At 40.9% G+C, this 27,301-nt stretch overlaps 1 protein-coding gene and 1 non-coding gene across 7 annotated transcripts in view; one reads left to right on the top strand and one right to left on the bottom strand.

The window, feature by feature from the left end:
• The window catches only part of AGAP1 (ArfGAP with GTPase domain, ankyrin repeat and PH domain 1), a 777,656-nt gene that overhangs the window by 293,918 nt on the left and 456,437 nt on the right, over positions 1–27,301 (top strand). For 3 of the 6 annotated variants that reach the window (XM_038749189.1, XM_038749186.1, XM_038749184.1), the window contains exons 2-4: positions 1,332–1,390; positions 19,015–19,102; positions 19,753–19,764. In XM_038749189.1, the coding sequence (XP_038605117.1) occupies positions 1,332–1,390; positions 19,015–19,102; positions 19,753–19,764 (159 nt within the window). The remainder of the gene's footprint in view (positions 1–1,331; positions 1,391–19,014; positions 19,103–19,752; positions 19,765–27,301) is intronic. The other 3 variants (XM_038749190.1, XM_038749187.1, XM_038749185.1) reach the window with 1 other exon arrangement.
• Positions 5,701–5,838, bottom strand: LOC119931178. Its single transcript, XR_005452035.1, has one exon. It is a non-coding gene; the product is annotated as a small nucleolar RNA SNORA7 (small nucleolar RNA).

Raw genomic sequence — 27,301 nt, 5'->3', positions numbered from 1 at the left:
TGTAAGATCTTTTTAACATAGGCCTGTAAATTGTTAATCAGTTGTTTTATCTAGCGCTTACTGTGTGCTCACCACTGTACCAAACGTTTGGGAGAGTACACTAGAACAGAGTTAGTAAACACTTTCCAGTCCCACAATGAGCTTGTGTGGTTTCACTTGTTTGGTTCAAAGGGGATATTCAGCAGTGAGATTAAATCCACAAGAGATCACTTTTGGAAGGAAATGTGTCTATAAATTCTGTTATAGTATGCTTTCTCTAGCACTTAATACAGTGCTCTGTACACAAAGGCTCAGCAACATTAAAAGACCTGTAGAAGTAAGAGAGGTTCTAATTTTCCTTCTTTGCCTGCAGAACCATGGCCCCGCTATGATTAACAAGACCTGAAAGCATTCAGTGTTAATTCCAAATAGGAATGACTTTGTGTGACAACTGGGGAACACGATGAGACTGTGTAACTCAGTGTTGGCATAGGAAAGATAATTTGACAATGCCGTGATTGGATGAGAACCATTTTGATGTTTTTTCTCCTAAATCCTGGACTCCCAATCAAAACTAAAGATGGAAAGCCTCCAGGAGTGCCGACTCTTTGATATAACATAATCCTGTGCTTGCCTCCGATTGTTAGTCTGAATTGGGAACAACTCGTGACAGCCACAAAAACACCATTTAGTTTGGTTTCCAGAGGCTTTCTTTCTTTGTGGATTTGTTTCTGGGACATCTGATTGTGAAAGAAATAACTTAGTTTTTATTGAAAAAACTTAGACATACAAGGCAAGTTATTTTGATGGAACATATTTGACTTCTTGGTAAAACAGTAACTTTTGAAAACTCTTTGGTGTTACATACTAATTTGTTAAACTTTCTTTAGAGAGCAGTAAAAAGAATCCCCAGCCGGATAGGTTTCAGGGATGGCTCTTGTTTCCTCATATTTCAGAAGACAGGCCACATGCTCTGAGTTAATTAGGGTTTTGGACTCTTTTAGGCAATTCTAGATCATCCAGATAGTCTGGGTTATCTTCCTCCAAAAACATCCAAGGGCCATACGTCTAGCTTAATCAATCAATCAATCAATTATTATTGAGTGCCCACTGTGTGTAGAGCACTGTATTAAGTGCTTGGGAGAGTATAATATAACAGAGTTGGTAGACCTGTTCCCTGATCACGAGAAGCTTACAGTCTAGAGACGTTATGCATCTTATGTTCTTGATGGCAGGTGCTCCTGGCCAATGTTATGTCCAGCTGGGCAGGTGAAATGGAGCAGAGGAAGTAGATGCTACTTATGGGAAGTCAAGTTCTCTAACACTATTCCTTCTCTTTCTCCTTTTTACAGATGCTTTTGTAAACAGTCAAGAATGGACCCTAAGTCGATCAGTACCAGAGCTGAAAGTGGTGAGTAATTGATACCTGAGTATGTGTTGATTTTTTATATTTTGCCTCTGATTCTCCCCTCCCTCCACTCGTGTTGGGAAGGGCAAAGCAGGGCAGCCCCTCACAGGGGAAAGAGGAAAGCCAAACCTGCTTGCCTCCTGAAGAAAACGAGGATGACTGTTATTCCCAGCACGGCTGATAGATTAGAGAAAGTCTTCCCTGCACCTAGCTGCATGTAGCTAAAGGGCTGCTGAGTTCCCATGATCGGTGGTGCTATCACTCTGCTCTTTCATCAGGCACCATCCAGAGGTGGCAGGCTGAGCACCACTCTCTTCAGCTCCCTGGAGCCCTGGGGTAGTTGGGAGAGAGAAATGTGATGAGAAAGAACACTGGCCTGGGAGTCAGAGGACCTGAGAATCGAATCCTGGCTCTCCCATTTTCCTGATGGATGACCTTAGACAAGCCACTCCACTTCTTTGTGCTTCAGTTTCCTCATCTGTAAAATAGGGATTCAGTATCTGTTCCCCATCCTCCATTGACGTGAGTCCCATGTTGGACTGGGACTGTGTCAAACCCGAGTATTTTGTATCTACCCTAGTGCTTGGTACAGTGTTTGGCACATAGTATGTGCTTAGCAAATACCATTATTATTAGATGAAAGACGGGTGGGTCATATATCTTGAGTCCGCTATCCTTAGTGCCCCTAGAAGTTTTCATCTGTTTCAACTTCAAGTTGAATCTTTGTTTCCAATTGTAGCCCTTGTTAGTTGCCTTTGGCACCTATGCCATGAGCCTGTTAGCATGAGGATAAGGTAATATTTATTAGGTCTGCTGTAGAAACCAATCTCAGCCAGAGATCTGGCCCCCTAGACCTCAGATAGGCAGGCCAAGAGTCTGCCTTGGAAACTGAACGGCCCTTCCAAGGGTCTTTCAGCCCGGCTGGGTGGCAGCGTGAAGGTTTTTGCAGGGTGGCAGGGATGTGTTCCCTGACAGCACCAACCTAGAGCGGGCAGAGGATGGTTCTGGAGGTGGAGGGGAAGCTGGGCTGGGTACGTCAGCGGCAGGTCAGCTGTGAAATTTGTCCAGACCCTGTGCAGCGCTGAGTTGGGCCCCAGGGGAGACCAGTGCTTATGACTGAACCTAGGCCTGTGTTGAATAAATAGATCATGCTGTTGGGAGAAAAAGTTAAGTTTTAGAGGCTGACATCCCCTCCAATATATAGGTAGGGGCTGGATTCCCTCTTTTTAAATTTAAAAATACATACTTTGGGCTATTGGGTTTCTTTTCAACTCAGACAAAAACGTGTTTCAGTTTTTGTTTTAATTGCTTAGCAAATGCTCACTACTAAAGCAGTTGATTAAGCATCAAAGCGGCCTGTTATTCCTGTAGGTATGCAAAACAATGTTAAGGCCACGTTGCTTGATTTAGGTTTTCTGTGTTAGTCTGAACTTTAACAAATCCTGTTTTTCTGGTGAGGATTTTGCATCAAAGCAGAACAAAGGGATACAAGAAGTAAACAAAAACTGATTAGGGGTGCCAGTTACTAAGAGACTCTGTTCAGAATGGGAATAGAAAAATTGCCCAGAAAATGATTTCTGACAAGCAGAAATAACTGAAACCTCCAAGGTAAGGCACTACCCCATAATGACTCTCTCCTTTAAGCTCTTCTTTTGTGATTGTTATGAAAACGTTTTCACTTGGAGAGAGTAGTAATAGTAATTATTAAGTGTTTATTGTGTTCAGAGCCCTATACTAAGCACTGGGAGATAATACACAGGTGGGAATTGGATACGGTCCCTGCCATTGGTAGGGAGAACTCAAAGATAAAAGCTGCACAGTTTACCTTGGCTTAGCCCTTTACTTTCCTTCCTTTTAAAATCTAGTGGTTGACCTGAATTAGAGGGACTAGATGCTATTTCAATTTAGTATTATTTGAGGACAACAGATCTATTAAGCGGAGATCATGGTAGAGCATCAGGTTCTGTTTTGTTGAAAGGCATAGGAGTAGTAGAGTTGTCTGTGGTTCAGAGATGCTACTGTGCCCTCACTCATTTGCTACACTGTGGTGAAATATATTCAGATTGACTTAATAAGGGTTGGAAGGCACCTTTTCCACTTGATAGGGAAAAATAAAGAACAAATACAGAAAAGGACACAAAAAAAGTAACAACAAGAAAAAATTAACAATTGTTCTATGCAAACTGGATAGGCCGGAGCCAGAAAATAGCAGGGGTATCAGAGAAGGGCAGATGCAGGCAGTAGTAGTCATTTCATCAGCTTGATCTGGTGGAAGGAGCAAGGTCCTGGAAGTGCTGCCACTTGACTGCTGTGTCATCTTGGGCAAGTCCCTTAGCTTTCCTGTGCCTCAGTTTCCTCACCTATAAAATGGGGAATCAGTACCTTTTTTCCCTCCCAATTAGACCGTGAGCCCCCATGGGAGACAGGGACTGCACCTAATGTGATTTTATTGTATTTACCCCACTGCTTGGCACATAGTAATCACTAAATAAATAAATATTATCATTATTATTATTATTTCAGAGAGCAAAATGGTATTCCCAAACCTCTTCCTTCTGATGAATAGGATGTAAAAGATAACATGTTGTTATTAAGTACTGCATTAGTGTTGGTCAATACTTAGGATCTTGGGAATGCCTAAATGCTCTTTACATATTTTCTATGGGAAAAGCTACTTCATTGTAGTGCTCATACACTTCATGCTTTTTTCATGCAACTGATTAAAAATGCTAATTGGGTTTTAGCAGTATCATATTGTCAATCAGATGTCAGTTCTAATGATGGGAGTTCTTTCATCACACGAATATGCTGAATTGATCATTTTGGAAGTGAAAATAAGAAAAACATTAGAGGAGAAAATGTTTTCCCAGTTTTAGCCTTAATTTTAGGAAAGGATTTGGAGAGTAGACATTGGGTTAAGCCCCTTGTGGGGATAGAGACTGTGTCTGACCTGTTCATGTTATATCTTTCCTAGCTCTTAGCACAGGACTAACAAGTACCCCAGTTGTTATAGAATCAAATCCCAAAAATTTGGAATCTGATTCGTCTCCAATTTAAAGGAAACTGGCTCTTGGGACTTTTATTCTAAATTCATTACACAAAACCTACCAATTAATGTTAAGGTTTTCACTTTGTTGGCTTTTTCCTCCTGACTGTAAACTCGTTATGGGCAAGGAACATGTCTGCCAACTCTGTTGTATTGTACTCTACCAAGCTGTTAGAGTGCTCTGTGCACAGTAAGCACTCAATAAATACAAATGATGATGATGATTTATAAGTATGTTCTATGGCTCCAAAACATTACTGAGAATTTTCTTTGTAATTGACACAAGGAGGATGGCCTATAAGGTTTCAATGTACGAACAGCTTTATCTCATTTTTTTTTAATAATCGTCCAAGTTGTTAAACCAATTTTCAGGATGCTGTTTTAAGCTGACACTTCATGTGGAATAACTTGTATCCATACAATTGGGTATTTCCCTCAAGACTGTAGAAAAAAAATTAAATGGAAGCTTGATCATGCACTGTGAAATGTGTAGGATTTTGGTGAATTTAAAAAGATAAAAAGTCAAGGCACTGTATTTGAGGCTCTTAAGGATTACAGTGTGTTGAAGTATGCAGTGAAAATAGGGAGATACTTGTCCCACTCCATAATTTGAGGAAAATTAGCTCTTGTGGTCATCTCAAAAATTTCCACTGAATTGTGCATCTAAACTCAGTTTTTCTACATGGTACAGCTTAGCATTGGAAATCCAGAAGAGTTTGTACAGAATTCACTTCCTGGTTTTTAAAATGGCTCATTTTGCTTGATGAAAACACTTGGGTGTACAGAGGGATTGTGTCTGTCCTGATTGTCTTGTATTTACCCCAGTGCTTAGTGGAGATCTCGACACATAGTAAGCACATAATATACCACAGTTACTGTCATTATTATGACTTGGACTCCTATTGACTTAGTTGTAAATAGGCAAAGTAAGTCACTCTGCAATTCCTCACCACGTCCTCTAATAATGTAACAATACTACTGCTACTAATAAAATTGTATTTAAAACAAATTACATGCCAAGCATTTTACTAAGACTTGGGGTCGTGTCTTATGCCATCGAGTCATTTCCGACTCATAGCGACACTATGGACACATCTCTCCCAGAGAGCCCCTCTCTCCATCTGCAATTGTTCTGGTAGTGTATCCATAGAGTTTTCTTGGTAAAAATACGGAAGTGGTTTACTATTGATGCCTTCCATGCAGTAAACTCGAGTCTCTGCCCTCGACTCTCTGCCATGCTGCTGCTGCCCAGCATGGGTGAGTTTTGACTTGTAGCCGATTGCCTTCCATTCGCTAGCCACTACCCAAGCTAAGAATGGAATAGGTATGCCTCTGCTTGACTCTTCCTCCTGTAGCAAAGACTGGTAGAGTACTGGAAACTCTCTAGGTGTGACCCTGAGAGGTGAAGACTTGGGGTAGATACAAGATAATCAGGTCAGGCACTGTCTCTGTCCTACATGAGGGTCACAATCTGAGGGAGATAGAACAGGTATTTTATCTCCATTTTACAGTTGGGGAAATTGAGGCACAGAGGCACCTTGTGCCCAAGGTTCCAAAGCAGGCAAGCAGACTGTTTATTCATTGTCGTATTTATTGAGTGCTTACTGTGTGCAGAGCACTGTACTTAGCGCTTGGGAAGTACAAGTTGGTAACATATAGAGACGGTCCCTACCCAACAACGGGCTCACAGTCTAGAAGGGGGAGACAGACAACAAAACAAAACATGTAGACAGGTGTCAAAGCCGTCAGAATAAATAGAATTATAGCTAATAATAATAGTAATGGCATTTATTAAATGCTTACTATGTGCAAAGCACTGTTCTAAGCGCTGGGGAAGTTACAAGGTGATCAGGTTGTCCCACGTGGGACTCAGTCTTAACCCCCATTTTACAGATGAGGTAACTGAGGCACAGAGAAGTTAAGTGTCTTGCCCAGTGTCACACAGCTGACAATTGGCGGGGCCAGGATTTGAACCCATGAACTCTGACTCCAAAGCCCGTGCTCTTTCCAGTGAGCCATGCTGCTTCTCAATATGCACATCATTAATAAAATAGAGTAGTAAATATGTAAAAGTAAAATAGAGTAATACATGTGTACAAATATATACATGTTGAATACGTCTTCTATCTCCCACTTACACTGTCAGCCCCATGTGGGACAGGGACTGTGTCCAACCTGATTATTTTGTATGTACCCCAGTGATTAGTACAGTGCTTGGCACATAGTGCTTAAGAAATAGGATTGTTATTGTTATTATTATTATTATTATTACTAGTTCCTCTGACTCCCAAGCCCATGCTCTTTCCAGTGGGCCGTGCTGGTTTTCTGAAGTGACCCTCAGTCTTTCATAGAGTTTCAAATTAAAACCCCAGTGATTCTGGCCCAAGAGGGATCATTCTTTAGTGATTTGGAGAATGGCCCTTAACTGTAAGCTGCTTGTGCTCTGGGAATGTCTTCTAATTCTGTTGTATGGTACTCTCCCAAGTGCTTAGTTATAGTGCTCCTCCCATAATAAGTGCTGAACAAATGTCATTGATTGATGAGAGGCACCATGGTGAACTCAGCAGGCTGCCTCTATTAGCCAGGAAGGATTCTTCTCTGCCCCAAGTGGTTCGAGCTGCCAGTGGCACGCTGAGTGCCATCCTCTGAGCTTGGTCCAGTGGGTTCTGATGAAGAGTGTTTTTCCAAAATTACTTATAGAAAAGGGTCCACTGTTAAGTGAAAAGATACTTGCTCAACGGTGGAAGAATAAGGTCCCAGTTGAAATTGTCACCTCATAGAGAAGCAGCGTAGCATAGTGGGTAGAGCACAGGCCTAGGAATCAGAAGGTCATGGGTTTTAATCCTAGCTCTGCCACTTGTCTGCTATGTGACCTTGACAAGTCACTTCACTTCTCTATACCTCAGTTACCTTGTCTGTAAAATGGGGATCAATACTGTGAGCCCCATGTGGGACAGGGACTGTGTCCAACCCGACGTGCTTGCATCCATCCCAGTGCTTAATACAGTGCCTGGCACATAGTAAGTGCTTAACAAATACCATAATTATTCATTATTATTACTACTTGGTGTAATTCTTGGAATTTATTTTGAAGGGGAAAAAAGTTGTGAAATTGGTTTTTAGTCTTAATAAGAAGATCACTTCTTCTGGATTGTCTTGTTCAGCCCCTATGTCACCCACAGCCTTGGTTGCCCTGGGCCCATCACTACTGGACAAGCCCCGCAAAGCCGAACTGGATTAGGTTTGGGCTGTGTGGGTTCTCCTTCCCACCCTCTTCAGCAACATCATGGGCACCAGTTTAGAGGGCTTAAGACCAGGGCTCTGCCTTCAGTTTAGTTGTTTTGCACATTGGTGAGGCGGCCGGGACTATATTTCCAAAAAGGTCAAGGGCAACAGGGGATACAGAAACGGCAGAAACCCCGATTCAGAGTGGGCTGTGGAACTGTGAGTGGCTCGGTTGAGGGGTTGGGGAGACCACAAACCCCCATCCCCCTCCTCTGCAAACCACTCCAGCTGGGGTCTGAGTTTGTCTGCCGTAGCTTCCTACTTTCCTGACTCCACAATATCTGGATCTCCTGGGGGAAGCCCGAACCCAGGCCTCTGAGGGGAACTCGTGCCCTTACCAGGACCCCCACTAAGCTAGCTGTGGTATGGCTTAGCGACTAGAGCACAGATCTGGGAGTCAGGAGGACTTGGGTTCTAATCCCAGCTCCACCACATGTCTGCTGTGTGACCTTGGGCAAGTCACTTCATTTCTCTGGGCCTCAGTTACCTCATCTGTAAAATGGGAATTCACAGTGTGTGCTCCATGTGGGACCGTGACTGTGTCCAACCTGCTTTACTTGTATCTACCCAGTGCTCAGAACAGTGTTCGGCATATAGTAGGTGCTTAACAAGTACCATAATTATTATTGAGCGTTTGCTGTGTGCAGAACACTGTGCTAAGCGTTTCAGAGAGTATACTATAACATTGTAACAGACACGTTCCCTGCCCACAACGAGCTTACAGTCTAGAGGGGAAGACAGACGTTAATGTTGCTGCTTGACCCACCCTCCCTCCTACTGGAATAACCACAGTTATCTCATTTTGACCCAAAGTTATCTCATTTTCGATCCTTCTCTTCCTTAGGTTTCACACATGTCTGACCATCTAAGCTTTCTTGCCCATGTTTTGCATAATCATGCCCTTAGGGTATCCAGGTTGCTAACATGAAAAAGCATTCAAGAGCTGGATGACAGGGAAGAGAGAAATCACATGACCTCTCTCTAATTAGAATGGTATTTTAGCCTGGTGAGAATGGGTTTTTTTTGTTTGCCACTCCTCCTTCCTGATCTGTATTGGACAACAGATGACTAGATCAGTGGATGAGGGGCAGGGGCATAGGAGGAATCACTTAGTGTGGTTTATGATTAAATCAATCAATCGTATTTATTGAGCAGAGCACAATATAGCAATATAACAGACACATTCCCTGCCCATAATGAACTCACAGCCTAGAGATAAATAAGATTTATAAGATAAATGAGATACATAAATAAGATATATAAGATAAATAAGATTTATTTACCTATACCCATGTCCCAAGCAGAATTTCTGAGAATGTAATTCAGAGGGCCAATGGATAGTATAAGCCACTCTGACGTTTCACCTTCTCCAGTTTGGATCCTAGTTATTATTATTATTATTGTCATTATTATTAAATGGCATTTATTAAATGCTTACTATGTGTCAAGCACTGTTCTAGGTGCTGGGGTATATACAAGATAATTAGGTTGTCCACACTCCCTGTCCTGCATGGGGCTCCCAGTCTAAGTTGGAATGAGAAAAGGAGAACTGAGGCTTGGAGAAGTTGAGTGACTTGCCCATGGTCACACAGCAAGTATTTGGCAGAGCTGGGATTAGGACCCAGGTCCTCTGACTCTCAGGCCCATGCTCTTTCCACTAGGCTATGCTCCTCAAACTTATATTTCTTTGAATCTAATTCAAAGGAATATAACATTTTAAACTAGGAAGCATCAGTATTAATTAACATTTAATTAACATTGAGAGACCAATCTCACATTTGTCTGCCTAACAATAAAGTAATAATTGTGGTATTTGTTAAGCACTTACAGTGTACTAACCACTGGGATAGATGCATGATAATCAGGTCAGACCTTGTCCCTCTTCCACATAGGTCTTAGAGTCTAAGGGGGAGATAAACCAGGTATTGAGCCCCCATTTTAGATAGGAGGAAAGTGAGGCACAGAGAAGTTAAGTGACTTTCCCAGGGTCACACAGTGGGAAAGTAGCAAAGGTGGGATTAGATCCCATTTGCCCTGACTCACAGGTCTGGGATCTTTCCACAGGGCCATGCTGCTTCCCAGTCTTGTATTCCTTTGAGCCTAATTCAAAGGATTATAGCATTATGAACTGAGAGGCATTAATAGAAATTAACTCCAAAGCCCTATTGAAATATCATCGCCTCCTGGAAGCCTTCCCTCCCATCTGACCCTAACACCCTCCCCTGCCCCCACACCCTTTTCCCTCCTTACTACATGACCCTCACATTTTGTCCCATTTCGGAAGCACTTTTGTACATACATTTATCAGGCCTTCCCTAACTAAGCTGCCCTTTCCTCCTCTCCCACTCCCTTCTGCATCACCCTGACTTGCTCCCTTTGGCTCTCCCCCCTCCAAGCCCCACAGCTCTTCAGTACATATCTATAATTTATTTATTTATATTAATGTCTGTCTCCCCCCCCCCCCCCCCCCCCAGACTGTAAGTTCATTGTGGGCAGGGAATTTTATTGTTGTACTGTACCCTCCCAAGTGCTTAGTACAGTGCTGTACATGCAGTAGGCACTCAATAAATATGAATGAATGAATATCTTTCTAGTTGGTGGTTTCCCTTACTTGGGAATTATTTTAATATCTTCCCTGCTCAACTCTAAGGTCCCTGAGGTCAGGGATCATGTCTACCAACTGTATGTACTTTTCCCAAGCACTTAGTACAGTGCTCTGCACATAGCTCTCAGATACCATTGATTAATTGCAGAGTACTATATTAAGCATTTGCAAGAGTATAAAGTTGAAGACATGACTCCTTGCCTTTAGTGAGTTTACCATCTAGCTGGGGGAGACTGGTGCAGTTTTTTACTAGTAGTTCGAAGAATAGAAAGGAGCAAAGTATAAGTAGAGATAATGGCATTCATCGAATGCCTACTTTGTGCAGTAAACAGTACTAAATTCTAAGGAAAGTGCAACAAAAGCAAAAAAAAAACATTTCTTGCCCAAGATTTACGAAAAGTAGGAGCAGCAGGAAGATCAAGGATTCAAAAGGGATTTAAAAAATATGTCAAGATGAAATATTAGAATCAATAATTGCAGGTCCAATTGAGTGTATGTAGGAACTCAAGTGCTGAGGATGGGATTAGGTACACACATTAGGAGTGGCTGTTGGATTGATATGACTCACGGAAGGGGAGGGCTTTCTGGAGAATTTAGGATTTTAAGAGGGCTTTGAGTTCTAGGTCACGGGAACAACATGAGGGAGAGTGGGATGCTATTTGAAGGTGAGGTTGGAAAGAGCAAAAGGTACAAGCAAGGGAGTAGTGGGTAAAGAGAGCTGATATATTGATATACTAGTGAGAAGCAACATGGCAAGATATGCCCTTAAACTGCCCTTAAGGAGCTTGAGAGTCTGTTGGCAGAAAGAGACATTAAAATGAATCACAGATAAGGGAAACATCATGGTTTGAGGCTATGTACTTAACTGCTGTGGACCTGGGGTGGGGTGAATATCAAAGTACTTAAGTGGTATAGACCCATGTGCATAGGCTAAGCTGAAGGGAGGGTGAATAGAGTGGGGGAAATGAGTTAATCAGGGAAAGCTTCATGGAGGAGCTGTGATTTTAGTAGGACTTTGAAGATGTAGGGATTGGTGGACTGCTGGATATGAAGTGGAAGGGAGTTGCAGGCCGAAGAGAGAATGTGGGGTGAGGGAGTCCCAGTTCAAAAGCGGGATGTGAGCAAAGGTTTGGTCATGAGATAGACAAGGTTAGGTTGCCATTCGAGGAATGAAGTGGTTGTCCTGGGTTGTAGTGGGAAATTAGCAAGGGGAGGTAGGGAGCGGGGAGCTGGAGTGTTGGGAAAGAATAAACAGGTGGGAATTAGATGCAGTTCATGTCCTTCAGTCTTAAAAAAACTGAAGACAGAGAAAGCTGGTTAGGAGACTTGAAATATTTAGGTAGGTGGTTTTGTTTTGATGTGGAGGGAATTGCACAGCCATTGGATGTTTTTGAGGCTTGGAGAAATCATTGAGTAACATTTCAGAAAGGTTATCTGTGCAGTAGTGTGGACAAAAAGGGGAAGAGGTTGGAAATGAGGCCAATGACAAGAGAATTAATGTATCTCTATATATACTCTTTTGTACTCTCCCAAGCACTTAGTACAGTGCTCTGCATACAGTAAACACTCTATCAATATGATTGATACATTATATCAGAGTAGGTAGACACATTCTCTTCCCACAGCCACCTTACAATCTACAGGGGGAGGTAGACATTAATATAAATAAATGAATTATTGATATGTAATAATAATGATGGCATTTGTTAAGCACTTACTATGTGCAAAGCACTGTTTTAAGCGCTGGGGAGGATATAAGGTGATCAGGTTGTCCCACGTGGGGCTCACAGTCTTAATCCCCATTTTCCAGATGAGGGAACTGAGGCACAGAGAAGTTAAGTGACTTGCCCAATGACACACAGCTGACAATTGGCAGAGCTGGGATTTGAACCCATGACCTCTGACTCTCATGCCCGTGCTCTTTCCATTAAGCCACGCTGAAGTGCTGTGGGACTGAAAGTCGGGTGAATAAGGAAGGCAAATCCAAGTTCGAGGGTTATGCAGAAGGGAGTGGAAGAAGAGGAAATGAGGCTTAGTCAGGGAAGGCTGACTGAAGATGTGCTTTTAATAAGGCTTTGAAGGTGGGGAGAATGATCAACTGTCATAAAGGAGGAAGGAGTTCCCAGCCAGAGGCAGGATGTGGGGTTGGCAGCAAGATAGATGAGATTGGGATACAGTTTAGTAAGTAGCAAGTAAGTTAGCATTAGAGGAACAAAGTATGCGGGCTGGGTTGTAGTAGGACAGTAGTGAGGTAAGGTAGGAGGGGGCAAAGCGATTGAGTGATTTTAAAGTCAATGGTTAGGAGTTTCTGTCTGATATGGAGTTGGATGGACAACCACAGGAGCTTCTTGAGGAGTGGGGAAACATGGCCTTAATATTTTTGTAGAAAAATTATCTGGCCAGCAGAGTGAAGTATAGACTGACTTGTGGAGAGACAGGAGGCAGGGAGATCAGCAAGGAGGCTGATTGAGTAACCAAGGTGGGTTAGGATAAATGCTGGGATTAAGATGGTAGCAGTTTGTGTGGAGAGGGAAGGGAGGATTTTAGTGATGTTGTGAAAGTTAAACCGACAGTGACAGATTGAATGTCAATCAGTCGTATTTATTGAGTGCTTACCCTGTGCAGAACGCTGTACTAAGCACTTGGGAGAGTACAGTATAACAGAGTTGGCAGACTTGTTCCCTGCCCACAATGACCTTGCAGGGTAGGGAATATGTGGAATGAATGAGAGAGATGAATCGGGGATAAGGCCAAAGGTATGGACTTGCATGACAGGGAGGATGGTGGTGCTCTGTGCAATGATGGGAAAGTCAGGGGGAGGATGCTTCCATTTCTGTTTGATGCAGAAATGGAAGTGACTTGGAATTTACTCATGAGGCTCTATGGTGTAGCAACTTCTCATTCCACTCAGCGTACTTGGAGGTTTTTGAAGAGTAGAGAGATAATAGTTTTGGAATTTATTAAGGACATACTATGAGCTAAGTGCTGGAGCACCTATAAGATAGGTCTGAAGCAGTCCCGGTTCCATCCAGAGCTCAAAATGAAAGAGCTAGCATGTATGTGATGCTCATTTTACAGATGTGGAAACTGAGTCCCAGAGAGGGCACTTGCACAAGGTCACAGTAGGCTAGTGACAGGAGCTAAGATTAGACTACTCTGGTCCTTTGACTGCAAGACCTATCCTCTTTATAGTATTTTTAGAAAATTGAATGATTCAGCAAACTGATACAGGACCTACACAATTCTTCAGTCAATCAGTCACTTTTAATTAAGTGCTTACTGTGTGCAGAGCACTGTACTAAGTGCTCAGGAGTGTACAATACAGCCAAGTTGGTAGACATTCCTTGCCCAGAAAGAGTTTCATGGCTTGACTCTTTTATCCAGATATTCATTCGATCATATTTGTTGAGCACTTACTCTGTGCATAGCAGTGTACTAAGCGCTTGGGAGAGTACAATACAACAATAAACGGACACATTCCCTGCCTACAGTGAGCGTACAGTATAGAGCAGAAATTCCTGGTAGATGTCAAAATATTTCCCTGATTACTTAATTTAGAATGACACTTGCAGTTTCAATTTAGACAACTGAAAGTTGAACAATCACTGTAACTTAAAAATTTATTGTTTTCTAAACTGAAACGGAATGATACCCTCACTTCCTCATCTCTTTTCCGTGTTCTTGAGAAGACCAAATTATTTATTAAAATCCCTAAACTGTGTCTTATTTCATAGAAATGACATATGCTTTTATCAGGAATATTAGATCTTCCCTGCTCAGAATAGAGTTATTCTTCAGCAGCCATGCTTCTTCATTGGACCTTCATTTTTAAGACAGTTTTACTGCTAGCTTATGGTAAATTTTGCAACTTGAGTCTGTGAGGAGGCTTTTGTGTGAGCGTTTCTTTTTGTGACAGCCTTTGTTTATCCATCAGACTGTCATTGTTTCCAGTCTGAACACACACTTTGCGTCGATGGCTTCTCTTTGATTCAGAGCCATAGAAGCAAATGGTGCTGCTATAAAGCTGATAGCAATTGTCTTATCCTGGCAGACATATGCTCTCTCTATTACCTTCTGAGATAACAAAGGTTATGTTGGCCTTCATTGAAGAAAATGAATATCCAGGGGTTGTTTTCTTTGCTTTGAGTAGTAATCTTATATTGCCTTCACATTTTTGAGTTGTATGTCTTACTGAAAGTGTGTGTGTATTTATTGAAAGCCACACGTGCATTTACTAAAGCTGGATTCTTTCCCCCCAAATTTCAGAATTAAGTGGCTTTCGTTAGCACTATATCAGATATAAAATAGGTATTGGTAATGAACAAAGGAGCTATTTTTTTCTTCTGGCTGCATTTACTCTTTCACAACCCATCAGATATTTTTCACATCACTGTCAAGTGAGAGAGAAGGGAAGTTAACTCCAGCGTATTGTTAGCACTATGCCAGTTCATCCTTATTTAAATATCCCCTCTGTGAAGTAGACTTATATTAAAATATCATTCCCAAAGAAATCAAGATGTGCCATGCTTTGTCTTGTCTGATTTTTATCCATTTGGGTTTACATTGTTGATGCTATGATAATTAGGACTATTTGGAGCAGAGCCTTGCACATAACCCTGCCAACTAGACTGGCCTTGGGCCAAGTTAGGACAGCTCCCTTATCCCTTGCAGCCTTCTCTTTTGAATCAAAGCCCAACTGAACAGGAAATGAGCCTGGCAAACAGGAAATGGAGTAAACTTATTCAGGGAAGGCATTGTGTCATGGCCACCTGAAGCTCAGGCCAATGTACTTCCTGTTCAATGCCGGGCCAGCACAGGCAGAGGCCAAAATTGAAGTTCTGGCTGATCTATAGGTAATCCCTTCTCCTCTAGTGTATGATTCAGAAAGACCTGGGTTCTGATTCTGACTCCACCACTTATCTGCTGTGTGACCTTGGGCAAATCTCAGATCTGCCACTTGTCTGCTGTGTGACCTTGGACAAGCCACTTAATTTCTGTGCATCAGTTACCTTGTCTGAAAAATGGGGATTAAGACTGTGATCCTCAAGTGGGACAACTGATTACCTTTTATCTACTCCAGCTCTCAAAACAGTGCTTGGCACATAGTAACTGCTAAACAAATACCATTATTATTATTATGATTATTAATAAGTCACTTAACTTTTACTTTTAACTTTTACCTCAGTTACGTCATCTTTAAAATGGGGATTAAGACTATTTTAACTTCTCTGTGCTTGTTACCTCGTCTTTAAAGTGGGGATTAAGATGGTAAGCCCCATGTGGGACATGGGCTGTGTCCATCCTGATTAGCCTGTGCCTGCCCCAGTGCTTAGTACAGTGACTGGCACATCAATCAATCAATCAATCGTATTTATTGAGCGCTTACTGTGTGCAGAGCACTGTACTAAGCGCTTGGGAAGTACAAGTTGGCAACATATAGAGACGGTCCCTACCCAACAGTAAGCCACACCATTAAAAACCAGCACTATATTAAGCTGTGAGATAGATACTTGATAATCAGATCAAACTCAGATTGTATCTTACATGGGGCTTACCATCTAAATAGGAGAAAAATTAGGTATTAAATACAATTTTCCAGCTGAGGAAACTGAGGCTCAGAGAAATTAAGTGATTTGTGCAAAGTCACTTAGCAGGTTTATAGAACCCAGGTCCTCTGACTCCCAGGCCTGTACTCTTAATTAAGAATTGTTTAATAACTTTGCCTTGAACCAAAACAATGCTATTTCCTGTTCTGTGATTTTTAAGATGAGGTCTGATAATACTGAATAACCAAGACTTTGGATTATATTGAAAGAGAGGGAAGATGAATTAATTTTACAGCCTTTCAGAAATGGAAAAAATGGACAGAAGTATTGGTTTCTGTTTGTATTCAGGATTTAGGCACAAAAGTATCAAGTCCTTTTTCTCATTTCATAAATTTTATAGGTAATCTTCCTTCACTTAAAAAGTTTCATGTGTATGGGTAAAATGTTTTGTTGACATAAATTATGTGTATTGTTGATCTACCTTGTTAGGATTCTGTTGCCATTTGAATAGTTAACGGACTATTTGAGGGATTTGTTGTGGCTTGCTACTAATTCTAGAAATTATTTCTTTACTCTGACTGATCGACAGCATTGAACAGTATTCTTATTATCTGTGTGACCTAGTTGGTAGAATGCTTTAGCAGATGCACCCATGAATACCATATGTATTGTTGCCAATTACATTAAAAGGTTTTGCAGCTTATAGTTCTCCAAGATAATTGTTAATCCCAACAATCGTATCTAAACAGTTAGGAATAATAATAATAGTAATAATAATTGTGGTATTTAAGTGCTTACTCTGTGCCAAGCACAGTACTAAGTGCTGGGGTAGATAGAAGATAGATTGGAAACAATCCCTGTCCCACATGGGGTTCAGAGTTTTAAGAGGGAGGGAGAACAGATGGTCATTCAACCCGTGTGTTGAATGTGAGGAACATGAGGCACTGAGAAGCTAAGTGACTTGCCAACAGTCAAAGTGGCAGAGCTGGGATTAGAACCCAGGTCCTCTGACTTTCAGGTCCACACTTTACTTACCAGGCCATGCTACTCTTATATGCAAAGGTTGTGGTGAATGCCCAGTGTCGTGTAGTTGGCAGAGTGGCTTGGTCTCTTTCCTCAATCCTTTGCTTAAGCTACTGTAAGCGGCCCTTGCCCTGGAAATGCCATCATTCTGTGACAAAGCAGTTAAAAAAAGGAGCCTATATAAAGTGGAACAGTTTACATTAGTTAAATAGGGTTGGAGTTTGGACTGTCTGCAAATACCAAATGCTACCCAAGAGCTTCCCAAGGAGATTTTTATAGATCAGGGCCAAACAAGAGTCTCAAACTTTCAGAAAAACTTTATCTCTTTCCCTTTTTGAATTTTGCGATTAAATTCAGAGATCAGAAGTATTATATGGTCTTCCATTTAGACTGAGGTTGTGGTTTTGGGTTTGTTTTTTTTCAATTCTACTAAAATTCAGTTAGTTTTGCAGAAAAAAACTGGGGAGGGCTTAATTTCCAGAATCCTTGCCATTGTCTCTAACCTGTAATGAGAAGCAGTGTAACGTAACGGAAAGAGCACGGACTTGGGAGTCAGAGCAACTGGGGTCTAATGCTGGCTCTGCCACGTGCTCACTGTGTGACCTTGGGCAAGTCACTTAGCTTCTATGTGCCTGTTACCTCATTTGTAAAATGGAGATTATGACTGTGAACCCTGTGTGAGACAGGGACCATATCCAACCGATTATCTGGTATCTACCCTAGTGCTTAGTACAGTGCCTGGCACATTGAAAGCACATAATATCATAAAATAAAACAAGGAAACAAACAAAAAACCCTTTAAAATAGGTGCTTATGAAAAGCAGTGAGAAAAGAACCAGTATACAACAAGGTCTTTCTGAAGTTTTTCTTGAGGAGCATGAATCTAAAATTTACCAATTACTAGGACTTAGTCTTTTCTTTACATTTTACAAATGAAATGTTTCCAGTGGTCCATCTGTATGCTTTATTGTGTATGTTTATGCATGGGCACACCTCTGGAGTTAATATCTATATATTCCATCACTATTTTATCTGGTAATTTTATAGTTGGGTGATGTATTTCTGAAAATACAACTTTCTGTGAATTGTTGAATTACTGCCCGTTCTTGCTTTACATACCACCCAGCTGGGCTGGCTAGCTCAGCCAAAGAATGAAGTGACAGTTTCATTACCCTCATAGTTTGTCAGTTTCTCTATGGCCCCAAATCTTAAATTTATACATATTTTTAGAGCCAAAAGGTGATTGCTAGGACAGCCTATCTAGTAGGTACAAAAGATTTACTCTTCTACCTTTGCTTAACAATGTCAGAGTAAGAGAAGAGAGGACATTTAAGAAGTTTAGTTTTTCTTTCTTCCCTCTGATTTTGTATTTTTTGAACATAGAGACTGTAATGTAGTTGTATTTGCTGAGCAAATTCTAGAACAGTATATTTACCAGCACAGCCCTGTATGTGTCTTAAAGATCTGCAAACATTTTCACAATAATTTTCAGATTATGGGTAAGCATTCTGTTTAACCTATTTCATTAACTAGCAGGCATGGTGGTTTGTTTAATCAGAATGAATGACATTTAATCCTCTAGGGAAGTGCCTGTTGAAAAGAGCTAGGGTAGATAAACTGCTGGATGATCCATATGACCATATTTCAAAATAGAAGCAGTAACAATTGGCTTGAAAATGTGTATATTTCAAAAATCAATCAATCAATCAATCATATTTATTGAGTGCTTACTGTGTGCAGACCACTGTACTAAGCGCTTGGGAAGTACAAGTTGGCAACATATAGAGACAGTCCCTACCCAACAGTGGGCTCACAGTCTAGAAGGGGTAGACAGAGAACAAAACCAAACATATTAACAAAATAAAATAAATAGAATAGATATGTACAAGTAAAATAAATAAATAGAGTAATATATATGTACAAACATATATACATATATACAGGTGCTGTGGGGAAGGGGAGGAGGTACGACGGGGGGATGGAAAGGGGGATGAGGGGGAGAGGAAGGAGGGGGCAATGGGAGAGGAGGGGGATGAGGGGGAGAGGAAGGAGGGGGCGATATTTGGGAAATTCCAAATCAAGTGCTGTTACATATAAATAATTTCCATTTTCTTTATTTCAGGGAATTGTGGGTAATTTAGCTAGCGGCAAGTCGGCTCTGGTACATCGGTACCTGACAGGCACCTATGTCCAAGAGGAGTCACCAGAAGGTAAGCAGCTGGGAAAACTGCTTTGAGCGTGTCATTTTCATTTCCTGGCTTTCATTTATTACAACTTTAGCCATTGTTTTTTTATTATCATGTGGAAAAAGTAAGTAAAAATAAAAGTGTACCTGGAACTTTCACCATAAATATGTAGCCAGCACAACATACTTCCTCTGGCATTTGGAATACAGAAGATAGGTTGAGTCCAGGATTTCAGTTGAGTACATTTCTTTTATAGTTTAGCGCTTTGAATTGCTTTTTCATTAAATATTTATTCATGTGGAAAATTTTCTGTAATCACAACGCTCTGTTTGATTAGGAGCCAACTCTTTTTTATGTAGAGGCATTACCAACTTTCCAGTGAGCAGGTGTTGTTATTTATTTTAATTAGCATTTTTGAGATGCAACCTTGTTTTTTATTTTTTGGCAATTTGCCTTTAATACCTCGGTTTATGGGTTCCCAGACATTGATTTGTCTTTTACTTGGAAATTTAGTTGATCATTTTTACCAGCACTAAGAAGCACATAATCAAGGTATACCATTCACTAAAAATATTTTCTTAATTTTATTACTCTCCGTATAGTGTTAAGTCCAATTCTGAGACACTGAATTTCTGGTTCCTTCTTTTTCTTACTGGCTGTTCCATTCTTTGCAGATATGGATGCAGGTAACTATACTTCTCTTCATGGCAGCGCTTGTCTTGTTTTGAAGAGAGGAGAAACAGCTTTTGTACCGTAGAGTTTTTCCACCCCACTCCTCGTTCTGTGTTTCATCTAATTTGTTTTTATTTTCCTTATTTTTTCTAAGCTTCAGTACATCTCACTCTGTTTTGTCCCTTAGATGTTGTTTTAGCAGTAGTGTATGTCTCCTGTAACACCTGTTTCCAGTCTTTAACTTTTTGTCATGGGCACTGTATTAACTCAGAACATTCTTAGTTCATAGCCATGATGGACTTTGGTTTACAGTTGTAGCAATTTTGCTTTGAGTGCCAAGATTTGGTCACTTCAGGCACAGGGAGAAATGTTGCCTTTGCCAAATCACTGTTACTTATTTTGATGGGTGTAGTTTAGGGAACAAAATCCAGAGTTGAATGCTAGAGGAACTAAGGAAGAGACCGATGAGGTTCATTGAGCAACTTGATCACTAGCCATGAGGAAAATATTCAGATAAATAGCTAAATGGGTCTGAAATCTTAGAAGAGAAAGGGGTTGACTATCTTTCTCCCTCAGTTGTTTTTTTCCAACTGCCTCGTGCTCTGAAGGTGATCCTGCTATATTTGCCCCTTGAAAGTAAAATATGTTTTTCTTTGTGTTTTAGATTTAATTTTACTGACATTCTCCCTTTTGACCATGATTATTTATGCAGATGGATTCTCTGATTGCAAGGATTGGACTCCTAGCTATTTTATTTGACTTTAGGTAGCCCATGCATACAGTATCTCAAGGTGGCATTTAAGCTATTAATAAGAGATAGATTTTACTTGAATGGGGGTAGTGTCACTTTTTTTCCAGTTAAATATAAGGTATGAGCCTTTTAGATAATATGCTTCATTATATAATGGGACAGGTGGGAGTAATTTGGAATCACAGTTCACCTAGTTGTATATAAAATAACAGTAATGGAAGTAACCCTGATACTAGGTTGTGTAGCATCATCTCCCTAAATGAACATGCCATGCTTGTATAGAATTAGCTACTCTAATTGACTTCATTTTATCTTATGAAGGTTTTTGTTTCTGCCATTTTCTCCTCTTGTGGAGCCCACAGTGCTTGGCCTTTTTATTTTGGGAACTTGGGATTTGCTTACCCTGCATGAAGTGTCCTTGTAACTTGGTTGGCAGGGATCACTACTATCTAGGAAATTGTTTGGTATTCAGCCTCACACAGTTGAATTATACCCTGTAAATGTGTCCAGAATAATGTTGAGGAAGTACTGGTGTTTGGATGAGAGTGTGGGTAGGGTTGCAAATTAGTTCAGTTTTACAGTGTTGTCCATTCAGGGGTATTATATGCCAAGAGCAGCATTCAATAATACTAATAATAATGGTGGTATTTGTTAAGCACTTAAAACATGCCAAGTACTGTGCTAAGTGCTGGGGTAGATAGAAGTTAATCGCATTGCACACAGACCCTGTCCTACATAGGGCTCACAGTTCAAGTAGGAGAACAGGTATTTAATCCCCGTTTTACAGAAGAGAAAAGAGAGGCACGGTTATTTAAGTGACTTTCCCAAAGCAGACAAGTTCCTGAGCCGTGATTAGGAGCCCTGCCTATGCTCTTTCCACTAGGCCATGCTGTTTTTTGTTTAAAGGGAAGCAGTGTGGCCTAATGGAAAGAGCTCGGGTTTGGGAGTCAGAAGACCTGGGTTGTAATCCCAGCTCTGCCAGTTGCTTGCTGTGTGACCTTGGGCAAGTCACTTAACTTCTCTGTGCCTCAGTTTCCTCAGCTGTAAAATGGGGATTCAATACCTTATCTTTCTCCCACTTCAGAATATGAGTCCCATGGCAGGATAGGGACTGTGTCTGACTTAATTGCCTTGTACCTACCCCAGCACTTAGAATAGTGTTTGATGCATATTATGTGCTTAACAAGTACCGTAAAACAAACAAACAAATACAATTCAAAGGACCAATGAAAACAAAAACCTCATTAGGTTGTTCAAGTTCACTTAACAAATATATATATATATATATATATATATATAAAGTTGTGTAGTTACATTTTTATTAAATATACATTGTTTAATAAAAGTGTAAGCACACAATTTTATCAATCTGTAAATTGGGAATAAATTGTTTAACTCACAGGAAGTGTGTCTGCAAGGCTGGTAGCAAGGGAAACTCTCCTACCAATGTTCCACAACTTTTGGGGAGTAGAGAGGAGTGGGTGAATGGAGGAGAAGACAGAGTTTTCTCCCTCTTCCCCCTTTACTCGTGCCTGCCTGCCTTAGTTTGCCACAACTGCCACCATCATATTTCTCTTTCCTCATGTGATCAGAATGTGATCAGGTTTTAAAGTCTTCCTTTGGCAACAGCAGTAGTAAAGAGAACTGAAGCTGTAATTCCTCTTAAAAAAGTCTCACCGCGATTGTATTCCTCCCTCCTCCACCCATTTATGTGAGAAAGTACAGCTATTTTAAATGAATCATTTCAGGTTCTCCTCTTGCCTCAAGATAGCTCCTCTCTTGAAACTCACCATACTAAGCCTGGATTCCTCCAGTTCCATCCTTCCTCTCCCCGCATGTAATTTTGAAGCTTTGTGCATAACAAGCCTTCCTCTCCATCTGAGAGTCGAACCCTTAGAGTAACCCAGAGCAAAGTCTCTTCATTCATTCAAGTTGTGGAGGTGATATCATTGTTCAAATACCGTGTTTTGTGGTGGTTAGAGTATAATGATCTCTTACGCTAAGTGTGGCCACTAGACCTTAAGTGATCCAATCAGTTGACATCCAGAATCTCCCTCCCCTATTCTACTCATGTACTTGCTCTTCTGGAGTGCACTTTTTTGTTTTGTTTTGTTTTTTGGTATTTGTTAAATGCTTATTGTGTTCCAGGTACTGTACTAAGTGCCGGGGTAGATGCAAGCTGATCAGGTTGGACACAGTCCATGTTCCACATGGGGCTCACAGTTTAATCCCCATTTTACAGATGAGGCCCAGATATTTCAAGTGACTTGCCCAAGGTCACACAGCCAACTAGGGGTGGAGCCCAGATTAGAACCCAGGTCCTTCTGACTTCCAGGTCTTTTCCCTAGCCACTAGGACACACTGCTTTTCTATCCAGTCTGATTCACATTGTAGGAAGATTCTGGGATTCCATAAGTGTCCTGTTGAAATTATGCAATGAAAACATGTGCTGTGGAAGAACTGAGTGTTCACTGAAGGCTGCCATGTTTTAGAGAATGAGTAGGCCCATGTTAATTATCTGGGGATCTTGAATGCAACAGATATCATGAATGACTCATCTGTAGTGCTCCTTATTTTTCTTCTATTCTTGCATTCTGTTGTGGATACTCTCCTAGCAGATATATAATGATCTCTTACACTAAGTGTGGCCACTAGACCTTAAGTGATCCAATCAGTTGACATCCAGAATCTCCCTCCCCTATTCTACTCATGTACTTGCTCTTCTGGAGTGCACTTTTTTGTTTTGTTTTTTGGTATTTGTTAAATGCTTACTGTGTTCCAGGTACTGTACTAAGTGCCAGGGTAGATGCAAGCTGATCAGGTTGGACACAAGCGCTTAGTACAGTGCTCTGCACACAGTAAGCGCTCAATAAATATGATTGAATGAATGAATATATTCTCATTTAAATGCCACTCCACCTTCACAGATGCTTCAGTGCTGCTTTGAGCCTTTCCAGTGACTTTCTGCTTGAAGAATCTTCAGTCACTCTTGCCTTTGGCACTTTTTCTCCTCAATTCTTCATTCTAAATGTGTGGCTTAATATTTGCAAAGGTTCACTGAGACCCAGGTAGCTCAGAGGAGACTGCATGACAAACTGTATGCCCTCTCTTCTTCGAGACTACTGTGTGCAATGTGGACCACATTGCAAAGATAAGAACAAAATAAATTGCCACTTCCCAAGCGCTTAGTACAGTGGTCTGCACACAGTAAGCGCTTAATAAATGCAATTGAATGAAATGAATGAATGAAATTGGTCAAGATATTTTATCTTCATTTTTTCTCTTTTGGATCCAGGAGACTGGTGTGGTGAGTAGTGTCTGAGTGTGAGAATGAGCTTTTTTTTTGCCTTTTTGGGAAGACTTGGGTTGGACTAGAGGGGATGAGGTCCTCAAGCTCTGATTGACCAAGAAGGTTTTTAACCAAACTCATGCTATCCCTAAGACTCAAGAGTTACTGGGTTTTGGTTGAGGGCTGTTCCTGTGTTACAGAAAAGTCATAGCTAATATATGATGAAAGGGAAGACAGATTTACAACCATAACTTAAAATAAATGATTGTGAAGTGGGAAAGATTTTAAGTATTATTGCTGGATGTGTTTTTCTGTGAAATTAGCAAATTCCCATGAATGCAGAAAATATGTCCTTGATGGCAACAAAAGAAATGTCTTTAGATAATGGGTTTGAATTCCTTCATTTCCATCTCCTTCCTCTTGTATGCTGAGGTAAAATAGCTTTTATATTGCAAGTGAGATAGAAGGGAAGAACAGGATGGGGAGGTGGTGGTGTTGCCTGGGCGGGCAGGCATGCACAGATGCTTTGCCAACATGAAGCCAATAGGAAACCAATTAAATTCAGAGGACTTGTTGGGACTGTCTGGTTATTTTTTTCCACAGTAAAGGCAGGAGAGACTTAAGGAACAGCTCCTCCCACAGCATGTGTTTAAACCACAGCCAATATTTAAGTGCTGCAAATCGATTAGATTAGATTCAATGTGACCTTCACTACTCCAGTTAAGACAAAGAAATTCCTTTTCCCTTGGGAAATGGGCTTAACTGGGAATTACATTTCTCCTTTCCTTAATGAGTAGCTTTCAGAACTGGAAAAAACCTATCCAAGGCAACTGGAATCCTCCCCTGCCCCTTTTATGGTATATGTTAAGTGCTTATTATGTGCCAGGCACTGTACTAAGTGGTGTAATAGATTCAAACATCAGATTGGGCACAGTCCATATCTATCATGGAGCTCACAATCTTAACACTCATTTAACAGATGAGGTAACTCCCAAGCGCGTAGTACAGTGCTCTGCACACAGTAAGTGCTCAATAAATTTGATTGGTGAACAGAGAAGTGAAGTGACTTCCTCAGTGTCACACAGCAGACAAGGGCAGATCCAGGAATAGAGCCCACGTCCTTCTGACTCACAGGCCCATGCACTCGGCCATGCTGCTTGTCTGTTTTCTGCATCACAGCTATTTTATGGTTCTTTGCTGGTAGTAATTTTGATTGGTCCGTCACCAAGGCACTGATGCCTCATTTTCTCCAGAAAAGTAACATAGAAAATAAACCGTAGTTCAGTATTGATTCTCGGTTACAGCAAGGATGTACTTAGCTAAAGATACCATTCCATTTTTTGCTCTGAGTAGGAAGGTCTTAATGTTTTTTTTCTGTATTCCTGTATAATTGTGTACTGTGCACTTAAATTGCTCTTGGAATGTCAATTACTTCCTGTCCCTTTTTTTTGTGCATTTTGACTGGTCGAGCTATTCACTTTGTGCCATCCCAGGTTTTATTTGTATAGTAGTACGTAGGGGATTTATTTGCAGAGCAAAAATGTTCACTTTTTGTTGTATAAATTACTGGATTCCTCTCACTTGACTCTGAAGTTTTCTTTTGTACTTAGATCAATCAATCAGTGGTATCATTGAGCACTTACTGTGTGCAGAGAACTGCACTAAGCACTTGGGAGAGTACAGTACAAAAGTACTGTTCCCAAGTTTCAATGAAATAAGGGACACCATTTTCTGGAGCTGGTTCTCTGTCACTCAGTGAATGACCCAGGCTGGTGAGCCCGTTGATGGCCCTGGGGAGTTGGCAAGGTTCTGTACCTCTCAACATGTGGGGTGAAAGGAGTGTAAACCTGTCCCAAAGAATTGTTCCCCAAGTGCAGTGTAGTCTGGCAGCTAATGCACTATTGATATTGACAAATGTAAACAGGCATTATGACTAGTTTACACATCGTTAAACTAACTCAAACAAAAAACAAAATGCAGTATGGATATTGACAAATACCAGCAGGCATTATGACTAGTGTACACAACTTAACAGTAACCTAAACAAGAAACAAAGTGCAGTATTGATATTGATAGATATCAGCAGGCATTATGACTAGTTTATACAACTTTACACTAACCCAAACAAAAACACCACCACAAAAACCCACAGCTGTTTCCTATACCTGGATTTTAGATCTAGCCTAAAAGTTAATGCCCCAAAGTGGTTGGGTTACTTTGAGTTCACTATCGCAACAGACCAAAAGTCACTGTGGACCTTGGGAAGCAAACTGACTTAGTTTATTAATAGTTGATAATGGATTTCTTCATATTGTATTTTACTGAAGTCATAGCATTATCCACAGGGCCACATAGTTTGATTCAAGCAGTGCAAAATATGGCCTGCCCTTCAAAGTACAACTTCCTTCAGATAGAGCATCTTACAAATATCAATCGGTTTCCAAGAATATTTCACCTTTGGTGTGAAATCATCCTTAGGTTGCTATTACCATTAATAATAATTATAGCACTTGTTAATAGCTTATTGTTTACCAAGCACTCAGAGTATTAAGAGCTGGAGTAGTTACAAGATAACTGGGTTGGGCACATTCCCTTGTCCCATATCGGGCCTCAAAGTCTAAATACAAGAGAATATGATTTAAATAATAATTATAGTATTTGTTAAGTGCTCTCTTTATGCATGGCACTGGGGCAGATACAATCTATTCGAGTTGGACATGGTTCCTGACCCATATGGGGTTCACAGTCTCAATCCCCATTTTACAGATGAAGTTCCTGAAGCCCAGAGAAGTGACTTGCCCAAGGTCACCCAGTAGACAAGTGGTGGAGGCAGGATTACTCATTCATTCAATTGTATTTATTGAGCACTTACTGTGAAAGAGCACTGTACTAAGCGCTTGGGGAGTGCAAGTTGGATTAGAACCCATGACCTTCTGACTCCCAGGCCTCTTCTCTTTCCCCTATGCCATACTGCTTCTGTAAAAAGTCCACTTTGCCATCTGTAAAAAGTCCATTTTACAGATGAAGAAACTGAGGCCCAGAAGTTGTGACTTGTCCAAGATTCCATAGCAGACAAGTAGCAGAGCCGGGATTTGCACCCACATCCTGTGACTTTCAGGTCCGTGCTGTTTTCACTAGGGCACACTGCTTAAACAACTTAAGGAAATATAAAATTTCAAAGTCAATTCCATATAAAGGGGACTCAACCTGCATGGAACAAGAGTGCTAGCTATTGCTCTAGGTGCCTAGAGTATTTAACTGCAGAATTTACTTCTTCAGTTATGTGCCACATTTTGTCTGCCTGAGAGCCTCATGTGGGATGTGATGATCTTGTATCTACAGGGCTTACTACAGTGCTCGACACATAATAAGTGCTTAAAAAAATACTACAATTATTATTATTGTTGTTAGTAGACATTATCCCTGACCTCAAGGAACTTGCAATCTACACACAGAGTGTGAATGTTGATGCTTTGAAAAATAATTATTAAATTCACCTTAAGAGGGTGTT

The sequence above is a fragment of the Tachyglossus aculeatus genome, chromosome 7 (assembly GCF_015852505.1).
Source record: "Tachyglossus aculeatus isolate mTacAcu1 chromosome 7, mTacAcu1.pri, whole genome shotgun sequence".
In the NCBI taxonomy this organism is placed as follows: Eukaryota; Metazoa; Chordata; class Mammalia; order Monotremata; family Tachyglossidae; genus Tachyglossus; species Tachyglossus aculeatus.
The sequence above is the reverse complement of the archived record's forward strand: the minus strand, read 5'-3'. Positions and strand labels throughout refer to the sequence as shown.